We start from the raw sequence: 13397 nt of genomic DNA on the forward strand, positions 1-13397 counted from the left end.
CTGTCGCATTCGGTCTAAACGCCCCATTACGCCCAAGCGCAACCCATCAACAAGCGGAAGAAGAAGAAACGATCTCTAACAGTCACGATGACAGTGCAAATGTCAGCGCTGAAATTTTGGCAGCTATCCAAGAGCTCTCCAATAAACATGATGAGACGTTCCATAAGATTTCAGGGATTGAATCCACAACAGAAACAATGCCAGAGCACCAGTCCCCATCATGCACACCTTCTACCTTGGAACCCCCGAGAGCATCCTGACCAGCTGCATCACTGTGTGGTACGGCAGCTGCACTGTATCCTGCCAGAAGACCCTGCAGCGCCCCCTCCCATCCCTCCAGGACATCTACAGCACACGCCTGGCCCACAACGACACAGGGTGGGAATTTCACGGTGGCCACCGTGGCCGCCGTGAAATTCCCACCCTGTGTACAAGTGCAAATTAGGTTTGTAAAAGAGTTTAAGAGTTTGTAAAGTAGAGTGGCTGGTGCCATTTGGTTTGTGCATGGTGGTGGTGCTGGGAGTGGTGGGGGTGGGGGGTCAGTGTCCAGAGTTTATGGGAACAGAGGGCAGGGAAGGAAGGGGGGAGAGCTGGAAGGGAGTTCAGCTTCCTGATGGCCTGATGGATGAAGCTGTCTCTCAGTCTGCTGGTTCTGGCCCGGAGGCTCCTCATTCTCCTCCCGGAGGGCAGGAGGTTGAACAGGCAGTGGGTGGGATGGGTGGAGTCACCTGCAATGCTGAGAGCTTTGCGAGCCAGGAGTGTGCTGTAGATGTCCTGGAGGGAGGGGAGGGGGCACCGATGATCCTCTCAGCTGCTCTTACTATGCGCTGCAGGGTCTTCTGGCAGGATACAGTGCAGCTGCCGTACCACACAGTGATGCAGCTGGTCAGGATGCTCTCGGTGGTTCCAAGGTAGAAGGTGTACATGGTGAGGACTGGTGCTCTGGCTCTTTTCAGTCTGCGGAGGAAGTAGAGGCGCTGCTGAGCTTTTTTGGCCAGTGAAGAGATGTTGCTGCTCCAGGAGAGGTCCTCAGTGAGGTGCACGCCCAGGAACTTGGTGCTGCTCACTGTCTCTGCAGGTGTGCTGCAGTAGTGGGGGTTGGTGCCAGAGCGGGCCGCCGGAGTAGGCCGAGGTTGTTTATAAAGAACTATGCATAGACTTATTGACTGTGAACTATTAACTTTTGGTGATGATGGATGGAGAAGGCTGTTTCCAAACATTTCACATCTCCAGGGAGGATATAACTATGCATAGACTCACTGAATAAGAACTATTAACTTTCGGAGGTGACAGGTGAAGATTGCTATGTTTCCAAACTGTCGATATTAAGAGACATCTGGTATTGTGGAAGAAAGTCGTCGTTAAAGACACCAGCAGTTACACTCTTAATCCCGCACCCTTATGCAATTTTAGACAAATATTATTTGTTCCAAGGGGTAAGGAAGATAAATGATCCTAAAAAATATAATCAAACTTTTTTCTTCTTTCTGTTTTTCTCTTATATTAATTCAGTACTTGCTCATAGCTTGCATTGCAATGTTGCTTAACTATTAGCACAATAGTATTTTTGAGCAGCAAAATATTCATCATATTTAGTTTATATAATTTACAATTGCAGACAGAAGGAAAATGTGTTCTGTGTGAACAGTGTTATGACCCTAGGTCATTATTATTTTGTGTGTGTAGAGATGTGATGCTGCTCTGTCCCTCCTCCTCCAAGTGTGTGAGCAGTCTGCTTTGAGTGTGTTGTGGATGATTGATAGCAGGTTGGACCTACTGATTGGCTGGAGCCATCTGATTGCTGCTCCAGGATTGGCCAGAGGCGGAAGAGGAGCCTTTTTGAACCACTGGCTGACTACACTCTTTCTCTCCAACCATTCACCCACATCCAACTGACCAGTGTCTGTTAAGGATTTTGAGTTTGTGTTTTGTGAAACATAGTGTAAATTGTCAACCTGAGTCTTTTGTAACCTTGTACCTTTAGTAAATTGTGTGTAGCCTAGTAGGAGGGAGTAGCCTTTTCTTTAACCTTTTCTCCTGTTTTCCCCTGATTAGGAGTTAGGTAAGATTTTGTCTTTTTGTTAATACTTTTGATTTGTATAGGGAAGGTAGGGAGTTAGATGATTTTTGTTTGTTGTTTTGGCCTGCACTCCCTCTGAAGCAAATAAAAAGCTACCTTTTACTTTACAAGTTCCTGTGACACTGGCCTTCTTGGGAGTGGGAAGAATGGGGAGCAGCACATCATGTTATGTCACTGATTCCCCTAGCCCAGGGGTGTAACAACAGCAATATTCTGGGTTTAACCCAATGTATTTAATAGTTATTGATTAAATCAACTTAAACTAATTGTTTATAGTGCCAACACTATTTTCTATAGTCACAATTTTTTTTGACTGTCTATCACTTCCTCGTTTAAGGAATCTAAAACACACTTCAAACTTCTTGTTATTTATTTGCGAGACCTACTTCATTATTTTATCCTTTTATTTTTGATGGATTTTAAGTTTGATTCTCGGTTATGTCATTGAATGTCAGAGGTATACGTGATTTGTTGAAAAGAAAAGCCACTTTTCTATTCTGTAAAAATAGTGAGGCTGACTTAATATTTGTACAAGAAACACATTCAAGTAAGTGAGATGTAAAGTTCTAGAAAGGGCAGTGGGGAAATAAGATTTACTGTAGTCATGGTACTAATCGCTCTGCCGGAGTCTCAATGTTTTTGCATACATTTAAAGGGGAAATCTTAGAGGTGGTGTCTTTACATGATGGTAGATGGATTATCATAATTTTCACGCTTCATAATTCAAATTTTATAGTATGTAATATTTATGGGCATAATTCTCACTGGTCCAATAAGGTGCTTTTTAGTCAGAAAGCCTCAAAATAAATGAGCTATCACACAAATATCCTAACTCTTATGTAATCTTAACTGGCTACTTTAACGAGTGTCCTGATGATGCAATAGATTCCCCCCAAAACTGTGTCAATCTTTTCTGAACAACAATATTTTTTCGAAACTGTGCTCAGATCTCTCCCTGACCGATACATGGCGTTTTTTTAACCTAGATATACAGGATTTTACATGGTCTAAGAGTAACCTTTCATCTAGATTCAATATGTGAAAGATATCTCCCGTTCTTTTGCTCCATTGTCAGATCATAAGAAAATCACTCTGAAATTAGTGGGCTCACAGAATACAACTAAATTACGACGATAGTGGAAATTTAATAATTCCCTTCATAAAGACTAGAGATGCACCGATCGATCGGCAACCGATCCCAATCAGCCGATAATGCTCCTATCGGTTTTGATCGGAGTTCTCAAAATAGATCAAATCAGGCAGATCAGATGACGTTTAAGTATAAAGACAGTGCATTGACTGCATGCAGGGAGGGAATTTCATGGCCGCTGTTGCCCCGCACTTTGGCCTTGATGCCCCATGAAAAAAAACTCATCGTACGGCCACAGCGGCCTCTGAGCCCCTGGCCCTGTCAGCTTAGCGAGCTTGCCCTGAATTACAGCCACCTGAGTGCACAGTAGTCACTCACAGTAACTTCAGTGAGTCCGCGGTTTGCGCAGGTGGAGTCTCATCATCACGATGATCTCACGTGAAAGCCTCTCACACAGCAGCAGCGTCTCAAAACAGAAGAAGGAAACTTACAGCACAGCGAGCGAGCGCAGCCGGTTTGACATGATACGTAACTGACTTATGTGGTAGGATTTAGTCCGGTAAAGTTGGAAATATATTCACAGATTCGAACTTCCTGGATCAATAACTCATAAGTGAAACCTTGTTAAAACACAAACGACAGGTCTTTCCTACCGTAGTGAGGAAGACAACGAGCTACAACCATATTTTCATCTAAACGAGCGTCTGGACATTAACTCTGGTCTGTATGGTCAGCCAGCTGTGAGACGAGGGCGCAGGGACCGTCTACAAAGTGCAACACTGAAAAGAGAAACTACAAAAGATTCAATAACTTCACTATTATTCAGAGTGTAGTGCCACCAAAATCACTCCACACATCAGTGGTCTCCTGCTGGTTATTCTACAATTTTTTTTGTTTGGAAAAAATGTGCTTTGCCATAATTTTGGGGAATTTCTATTGGGAGAAATATTCAATAACACTAATATTCAGTGTGGTGTCACAAAACTCACCTCACCCTAACCCTACTTAACAAAAACTACTTTCTAATGTAACTTTAACTTGATTTTGGTATTAAAAAATGTGTTAATACACAATCCATGTCTTATTATAAATTAGGATGTTATGGTATCAGTCTGAAAGGTAAATCAACACATTTTACTCAGTGGCCTTTGTGCCCTGTCATGTGGCCTTGGTGCCCCTGAAAACAAAACTGAAGGCCAAATGGACTTGCCCCTAAAATGACAAAATTCCCACCTTGACTGCATTCCCACTAGTAAGCTACAGTTACTCTGTGTAAGCTGAGTCCAAGTTGTCTCCAAGAGTCTCTAGAGTGTGAAATATTGCACATTGCCTCAGCCTGCAATAAAACGGTGGTCAATTCATGATACTTTCTCATCTCCTCATTTTTATACTTAATAATACAATGTCAATGTTGTGTAAGAAGAATCATTAATTAAATATATGAAAGTTATACAAGACAACAATATAGAAGAATTTATGGATTTGACGCTGTGATCGGTGATCGGCAATATCGGGATCGGCAGATACTGCTTTTGGTGATCGGTGATCGGCCCCAAAAATCCTGATCGGTGCATCTCTATAAACAACTGCACCAAAACATGGACATGTTAATGCACAACCCCAATGCATAGAAAAAAAAAATCAGAGCCAGCCATTCCATAATAAAAACGTCTTGCCATAATTTGTTATCCATGTCTACCTCTTCTAGCTGAAGCTGCACTTGATTTTAAAAACAGATCAGTCAGTTTGCAGCATTTTTCACTGCCAGCCAACACTGCTCTCTTAGATTTCTCTCTCTCTTTACGCTCCCCCCTTGTGTCGCTTGATGCCTCGATTCATTTTTTTTTTCTTTTGCTAGCTTAATGTCAGTCAACTTCCAATTTCCAATCTCCAACTTCCAATAACCACGCAGACGTGGTCCCCTCGATTCAGTCTTGAAATTCCCAGAAGGCATTACTTCATTTTTAACTTTTGCGGACAAATAGTCAAATAAAAAAATGGAGGTAGATTTGTTTTATTTCAAACCATGCACGTTTTTGAACATCTGAATAAGAAATTTCGCTACAAAAGAATGCAGACTGATGTCAAAGTTCGTGGCTGTAGACTGTAGAGGGTAACCATGACTATGATATAGAGACTTGTATGTGGTATATAAATACTGATCAGATTACTGGTGTACCAGGTGTGAAGTAATTGGAGAGACTTGGTAGTCTTTTAGCCTATAAATAATGCTTGACAGGTAACTGAGTGATTAGTTGGCCTGCAGTTCCTCTGGGATCTGGCGATGTTCAAGAGTGCCAGTATGTCACTGATGGTGGTAGATGTGAAGGGAGGTTGGGAGATTTGGTGGTGGGGCAAAAAATATAAGTTTCTTTATAATCTGTGACAAATCAATTTTGTGAACAGCGCTATAAAAATAAATAAATCTTGACTGATTGATTGATGCTATATTATTGTGCACCACTTTAGAAAGCCATGTGTGCCTGCCTTGGTTCCCTGTTTCTCCCTGCTTGATGCCAGCAGCCTAAGATTATCCGCTGTCGGAGGCTCTGGCCCAGGAAGTAAACAGTGGCCGTTGGCGCTAACCTGAATCTTCGGGTAATGAAGTCCCCCTCTCAGTAACGTTTGTTGTTTAATCCTGTAGGCGGGATGGGGGAGGCTTGTAGGCCAACAGGACTTACAGCAGGGCTAGCAAGGGTTGAAAATTGAAACCCGCTTCAGAACTGGTACGTAGCCTGCCCTTGTGAGGCTTCCCATGCTGCGGAGCAGGATAGAGACAAACTCCGCAGCAGCCGCCGATGGGACTATGCTTCTACAAGTAGTTGCTAGCAGGCATGCTAACAACTAACAAGCCTGTGGCTGCAATTGTCTGGAGTGCCCGTGGTATCTAATGTGATGCTAACCTAGAGAAGCTGCTACGGACTGTATGCTTGGCGCGCGCGCGAGAGAGGCCCGGCTTTGTTGGCAGAAGAGCCGTGGACTGTGATTACAGGCATGCATTTATGGGAATAAATAACTATAATATATTTCAATATACTTTTTTTTTATTTTTGGAATGAGGCGGGGTCAGTTTGGTGAGGCAGCTAAAGCATTTGGGGGGGCATTGCCCCCGTGCCCATGGTTAGGGCCCGGTTTAGATCAATAACATGTTTCTTCTTTCATAAATAGAGTGTAAATGGTGAAATCAGTGTAAACAGTGTGTTCAAACAGCTGATCAATGTTGGCAGGTAAGACTTTAGCACTTTAGACACAGAAGCAGACAGGCTGGTACAGACATGCTGCCACAAACTGACACTTTTTACAAGGAGACAAACAACTTCAGCTGAAAGATTTAATGCTGAATTTACAACAAGGACACAATGACTTAAAATTTGTTTCACAACGTTTTAAAGTTATAAACCCCAACAAACATGTCATTTATTCTTCTTCTTGTTGACAGATGACATCAGTTTGTCAATTTTAATATTCCTTGATAGAAAACACATAAAAAACGATGAAGCTAAAGTCAACATGTTTCTATAAACTGTGACACAAACATTTGAGAGGCTGAGACAAAGAGTTCATCCATTATGTAAAACAGCTGTCTCACGATGTCTCAGGACGTCTTGTCTGAACAGATCAGCTGCTCTGTGATGATGTCATGCTCTGACTCAGCGATGATATCACCATCAGATATGAGAAGCCATGTTGGGATCAGAATGTTTGCAGGCTGACGTCTGTTCTCTCTGCTTCCTGTCGAATGCGTCCCTCCTCTCAGTGAAGTAGATCCTGTTGAGTCCAGTTTGACTGTGAATTTAATTTCCAAAATAATAAACATACCATATGGCAGTAAGAAGACACAGGAGATGCTGGAGGAGACACTGGGTAGATCACAGGGCATCATACACAACGAACTGATGTCAAAATGACGCTGGGAGGGTGGAGGCAAGGGCTTAGAACCTCAGGAGGCCGACGGCAGGGGCGAAGGCAGAGACCCTCCGGAGTCCGACTGCGTGGGAAAAGGCAGAGAACCTCAGAGGTCAACGGCGAGGGCAAAGGCTGAAACCCTCAGGAGGCCGACGTTGGCGGCGAAGACTGAGACCCTTTGGAGACCGGCGACGGCGTAGGCTGGGACCCAGTGGAAGCTAGTAGAGGCAGTGACTGTTGGGACACACTTGGTGCTGGCAGCGAAGCTGAAGGCTGGGGCCCTCTGGAGGTTGAACCGCCGACTGGAAAACCCATCCTGGACCTTGGTGGAGCCACCGACGGAGGACCACAGAGAGGTATTGGCCTGGGAGTCGACAGAGTTTCACAGGGAGGTGCCGGCCTGGAAGCTGACGGGGGACCAGTGGCGGCTGTCGGCCTGGAATCTGACAGGGAGTCGCTGGCGGCTGTCGGCCTGAGAGCTGATGGAGGCTCGCTGGCTGGCTGGGAGCCGATGGAGGTTCGCTGGAAGGTGTCAGCCTGGGAGCCAATAGAGGTTTGCTGGAAGGTGTCGGCCCGGGAGCCAACGGAGAGTCACCGGTGGCTGGCGGCCTGAGAGCCAACTGACAACCACTGGCAGATGGCGACTGGGCCGCTGACTGAGAACCACTGGCAGATGTCAGCCTGGGAGCTGACCACGGTGGGAATTTCACGCCGGCCACGACCATGGCCTCAATGCCCTGTGAATAAAAAATCATCTTAGGCCACAGTGGCCTTTGTGCCCCTGGCCCGGACAGTGTAGTGGGCTTGCCTTGAATGTCAGCCACCTGAGTGCACAGCATTCACTCACAGTAACTTCAGTGAAATCGCGGTCAATGGTCTCCTGCTGGTTATTCTACAATTTTTTGTCTGTAAGAAATGTGCTTTGCCATAATTTGGGGGAATTTCTATTTGGAGAAATATTCAATACCTTCACTAATATTCATTGTAGTGTCACCAAAATGTATTTATTAAAAAATGTTTTCTAATGTAACATTAACTTGATATTGGTATCAAAAATGTTCTAATACACAGTCCATGTCTTGTTAGGGTGCCAAGCCCGAGGGGCTGAGGGAAAGGCATATGCAAGCAGACGCCTTTCCTAGGAACAGCGGTGCTAGGAACCCTATTGTAATTGTAAAGATTTTTTCTCCTGCTAAAAGTGGTGCTGCAGGCTAAATCGTGCAAGGGAGGGCGGTGCAATTTGGAGGGTTGGTCCAGACAGCTGCACGTACCTCAGACACAAAGAACTACATATATCCGCCTGCAGGGGCGCTATAACCTAGGCCAACGCATGTTTGCCTATAACTCCCACACTGTATGTCGCACATTCAAAAACCTTGTATCCCCAGATTCCCTGAAAGGAGCTGCATCACTTCGCAATGGCCTCAGCCACTTTCGCCTAGAAAGTTTTTTTGTAAAATCGCAAAAACTGGAAAACCCACTTTTTCGAACTCCTTCTTGGTATTTTGTCCGATCTGCGTGAAACTTGGCACACACACTCTTCAGCTGGACCTGATCTAAAGTTATCAAAAGAATTTAGCTCTGTCAAAAAATTCGCAAATTATTAACGAACAAATTTCTGTAGCTTGCTATAAAAATGTAAACTGTTTGATATCTCGGTTAAAACTAAATGCTATTAACACAAAATTTGAGATCCTTGGTTGCCATGAGACTGGGAAGGGATGAGCCGAATTTGGCGAATTTTGGCCACTAGGGGGCGTTAGAAATATGGGAAGTTTATATTTCTTGAACGGCTACACTGATTTTTTACGAAATTTGGTCGGTATGATGTAGGGCCAATCCTGAGGCCATATCTTGAAGGTGGTCATGACTGGTCAATGTGGGCGTGGCTTATTACAAGATAATCAAGAAACATTAATTTCAGCCAAACTATTATGCTGAGAGCTTTGAAATTTATATGGTACATATAGAAAAGGACACAATTCTTCCATACCAAAAATTGCACATGTACTCTACTAGGTGGCGCTATAATAGATACAATCGCTTTTTTGGCTGTAACTTCCACATTTTAAATAACAAATTCGCAAATCTTATATCCATATTCCCTGAATAGAGCTGGGTTTTCTGACATAGGACACGCCCACTTCTGCTGCACATTTCGTTTGCTAAATCGCCACATATGCTAAACCTACTTTTTCACACTCCTCCTACAATTTAAGTGCCATCTGCCTAGAATCTCCAGATGTGTCCGATGAAAAGTTGTCAAAAGAATTTTGCCACTCCAAAAAATCTGCTGGTTTTAACCAAACTAGCTAAAAAACACATATTGCTTCATATTTCAGTCAAACTAAATGCGTTCAACGTCAAACTTAAGTTAATTGTCCCTGAAGTCATCCAGAGGCTCTCTGCCAAATTCGGTGCAAATTGGCCTATAGGTGCCACTATAACGGATGTAAATGCGTTTTTGCCTTTAACTCCCACATTTTAAAGAACACATTCATAAACATCATATTCATGTATTTCCCGAATAGAGCTAGGTTTTCTGACATAGGCCCCGTCCACTTCTGCTGCACTTTTCCTTTGTTTAGTCAACACACATGTCCAAAACCTACTTTTTCCAACTCCTCCTACGATTTAAGTGCCATCTGCATGAAACTTTGCACATAGAATCTTCAGATGTGTCTGATCATGAGTTATGAAAATAATTTTGGCACTAGCACTTCTTGCTCAGGATGTACATAAACATCAACATGAACATACATAAACATAACCATGACATAACAAACATTCAATTACGGCAGTTCTAGTTATAAATTAGGATGTTATGGTATCAATCTGAAAGGTAAATTATCAAATTTTACTCAATGGCCTTTGTGCCCTGTCATGTGGCCTTGTGCCCCTAAAAAAAAGAAAAGTGAAGGCCAAATGGCCTTGCCCCTAAAATGACAAAATTCCCACACTGAAGCCGACCGAGAACCACTGGCAGGTATCGGCCTGGGAACCGACAGAGAACAACTGTCAGGTCCTGGAGCGGACAGGACGCTAATTGGCTGATGGCTAGCCTACAGCGGAGCTGATGAGAGGCTAAGAGGCAGGCGGCAGGCAAGTTCATGGGAATCACTGCCCTGCAACTCATCTAAAAGCCCCTCTTAACTTCGGATACCACTTGCACCATACCCTGAACCTCCCCCAATGAGGGCCTTTCAATAAGTTTCTTTTCGAAATCTAAGAAGGTCTGAAGCACATCCACCAGGTTTATCCTGCCAAGAAGACAAGCAGCCCATGTTTCTTGGATGCCCACCAGTGTGCTAATGTCTGCTGGGTCAATAATTATGGTCAGTTCGTTCCGTCACAACTAAAAGGGGAAAACTAAAAGGTGAATCCAAAAGCAGACACGCAGGAGGCCAGATAGAGGAGAACAAAAAGCAAGCTTAATTTATACCAAAACTGAACACCAAAACATCAAAAAACAGAAAAACCAAAATGGAATCACCAGGATTAAAACAGGAAGATAATAATGCTAAAACAAAGTACAACCAAAAGCAAAGTTCAAATCAAACAGAGGAAAAAACTGAAGCCAAAACAATAAACATACCATACAGGATTAAGGAGACACAGGAGATGCTGGAGGAGACACTGGCTAGATCACAGGGCATCTTACACAATGAACTAACAAACACAAGAGTGAAGACAAAGACTATTATATATGCACAGACACTAATGACAAGACGAGGAACAGGTGAGATGGAGCAGCAGGTGAGGGGAGTGTGGCTGATGAGGAGCACACTGACAGACGGGGAGACAAACCATCAACAAGGAGGAAGGGGAAAACAGGGAACACAGAGGAGACACTGAAAAGACACAAGAGGGCATGGAAATCAAAACATAAGACAAAACAAGACATTGAACCATGACAAAATTAAAACACAAAATAAAACACAGAATCATGACATAAAGTACAAAAACCTCACAATGAGTAAATGTTCTAAAATGATTTATGGAAATGAAACATTGGATTTTACGTGTTTACCCTCTGAATCACGTTAAAGTGACACGTCTGCTGTCAGTACATCCCGTGTGGTGAGTTTGCTGTCACAACAGAAAATGTTGCACCTGGATCCAGACTGAATCCACACCGGATTAAATGAACCGAGCTGAACAGGCTGAGTGAACGCAGGATGTTAAGACTGTTGTGTTTGGAGCGGGCTGTGAACAGGTCCGAGCCTGTCCACAGATAAACAGGTGGGGTAACACAGGTGTGTGACGAGTCAGCGTGTTTGCTCTCTGACTCACCTACCAGGTAAAACCCTGCTGCACCTTCTGCTGAGTGTCCCCACATTCTGCTGATGTCATCTGTGACTCACTGATGATGTAACCCAGCACAGCGAGGAAACAGGTTTAACCCTCTGGACTCTATGCTGGCCATTTGTGTCCACCTCACTTCCTTTTTGTTGATCATTTTAGCTGTGTTAATGCATATGGAATGATATTTCCCAAGGGTCTGGATTTTTGGCTGATCTTTCAATTTTCAAAACCTGCTCTTTAAATATGTCAATATTATACTGTGTATCTACAATTGTACCTTATGGCTCTATCGTGGACACTTTTGGCCAATTGAAACCCATTAAAACCACATGTTTTAATTCCTTGTGATTTACAGTATAAAATCATATAATTTAGGTAAAATGGCTTTCATTCTAAACTCAACACTTGAAAATTTTAGTTTTTAATGTTTTTTACCAGATTGTGTCATTTGTCCATTTTTGGGCAAGGGAGCAATTTCTGTTAATATTCTTTGTTTCCACTAGGGGCGTATGATGGCTTCCTGCACTCCAATGGAGCAAATGAATGACACAATTTTGACATAGGTGTGATCCTAAGGATGTCAGGTAATGATGTGTGTTTGTGCATGAAAAAAATAATTTGGTATTAGCAAGATAAAGTGACATAAATTACAGTGTATCATACCATACAAGTTTTGGTGAATTACTCTTGGTACAGGTTATTGAGCTTTGAGTTTCCAAGGCAAACCTGGCTGTGATGCACAGGTTGAAAACACCTGTAACTTTGATCTTTTCATAAAAAATGCCACACACAACTACACAATAGCCTTTACATTCTCAAATAGCTGCTCTCCAAAAAAAAGGATGACAGGTCATCTTGACCTCTGGCTTCTGGGGAAACAAAAACAAAGTCTGACACTGTTTATAAATCTGTCCTGGAGTTTTTGCAGGTGCAGTCAGTACTAATGCTATAAGTGAGCCTATCAGCTCCCAGATCCTTCTTTATCTGTAGGATGGCGAGAAGGTCATATGCCCTGACTGAAGCACTTGAGTATGTGATTGGCTCAGAGAGTAAAGATGGAGAGAAATCCTCTGCGGTTGAGGAGGAGAAATCTTCTACCCAAGATGAGGACACGTCCTCTCCTGAAGATGATGGGACACCTTCCTCAGAGGATGACAGCAACACCACTGATGACGACTTCCAGCCAGTGCCTGGTTCCTCTTCCTCAGGGGAAGAGGACGGTACAGACACAGCGATGGAGGCCGATCAGCTGATGGCAGAGACAGAGGGGCAGGCGGGTGAGTGGATGTCTCGTCATGGGAAAATAATGTGGTTTCCCACTGCTGAAGAGACCCTGCACCACAATCCAGTATCCACTGGTTTCACCCCAGGGCCCACCCTGTATGCAGTTGCCCATATCAGCAACCTGAGGTCTGCCTTTGACCATTTTATTACAGAGGAGATCATTCAGCTGCTGTGCACCAACACAAACCTGCATGGGAGGCGAAGGTGTGAGGATTGGAAGAATGTGGATGAAGTGGAGATGAGAGTCTACATTGGGATTCTGATTCTGGATGGCGTCTACCGCTCAAGACATGAAGCAACACGTGGCATGTGGGATGCCAAGACACAACGGGCCACGTTTTGTGCCACGATGCCCCTCTACAGCTTCACTCAGATCAGCGCTAACATCTGCTTTGATGACAGGCTCTCCCACCCAGGACGCTTCAGGAACGATAAACTCGCTGCATTTCGCATCCTGTGGGAAAAGTGGGTTGCTTGCCTCCCCCTCTTATTTAATCCAGGGGTTGATGTGTGTGTGTTGACGAGCAGCTTGTTGCATTCATAGGTCATTGTGGACTTCGACCAGTGGCGTGCACAGACCTTTTGAAAGGCAGGGGCGAAAGGCAAAAAAAGGGCACATACAGCAAGTTCTTGCGACTGAAGAGGGCACAGTAGTGCGCGTTTTGGCTCCGAGGAGGGCACTTTAGTGCCTGATTTTGTCATCCAAGAGGGCAGTTTATCATGTTTTAACCA

At 43.9% G+C, this 13397-nt stretch overlaps 1 protein-coding gene across 1 annotated transcript; it reads right to left on the reverse strand.

Annotated features, from left to right (window-relative positions):
* Nucleotides 1–6487: 6487 nt before the first annotated feature.
* LOC115574410 (verprolin-like) lies at nucleotides 6488–10735 on the reverse strand. Its single transcript, XM_030405910.1, has 2 exons — nucleotides 10672–10735; nucleotides 6488–7813 (listed from the first exon to the last, which is right to left on the reverse strand). Exons 1-2 carry the CDS (start codon nucleotides 10672–10674, stop codon nucleotides 7295–7297), a joined length of 522 nt encoding a protein of 173 aa, XP_030261770.1. The 5' UTR covers nucleotides 10675–10735; the 3' UTR covers nucleotides 6488–7294.
* Nucleotides 10736–13397: the final 2662 nt, after the last annotated feature.

The sequence above is a fragment of the Sparus aurata genome, chromosome 22, assembly GCF_900880675.1.
Source record: "Sparus aurata chromosome 22, fSpaAur1.1, whole genome shotgun sequence".
Lineage (NCBI taxonomy): Eukaryota > Metazoa > Chordata > Actinopteri > Spariformes > Sparidae > Sparus > Sparus aurata.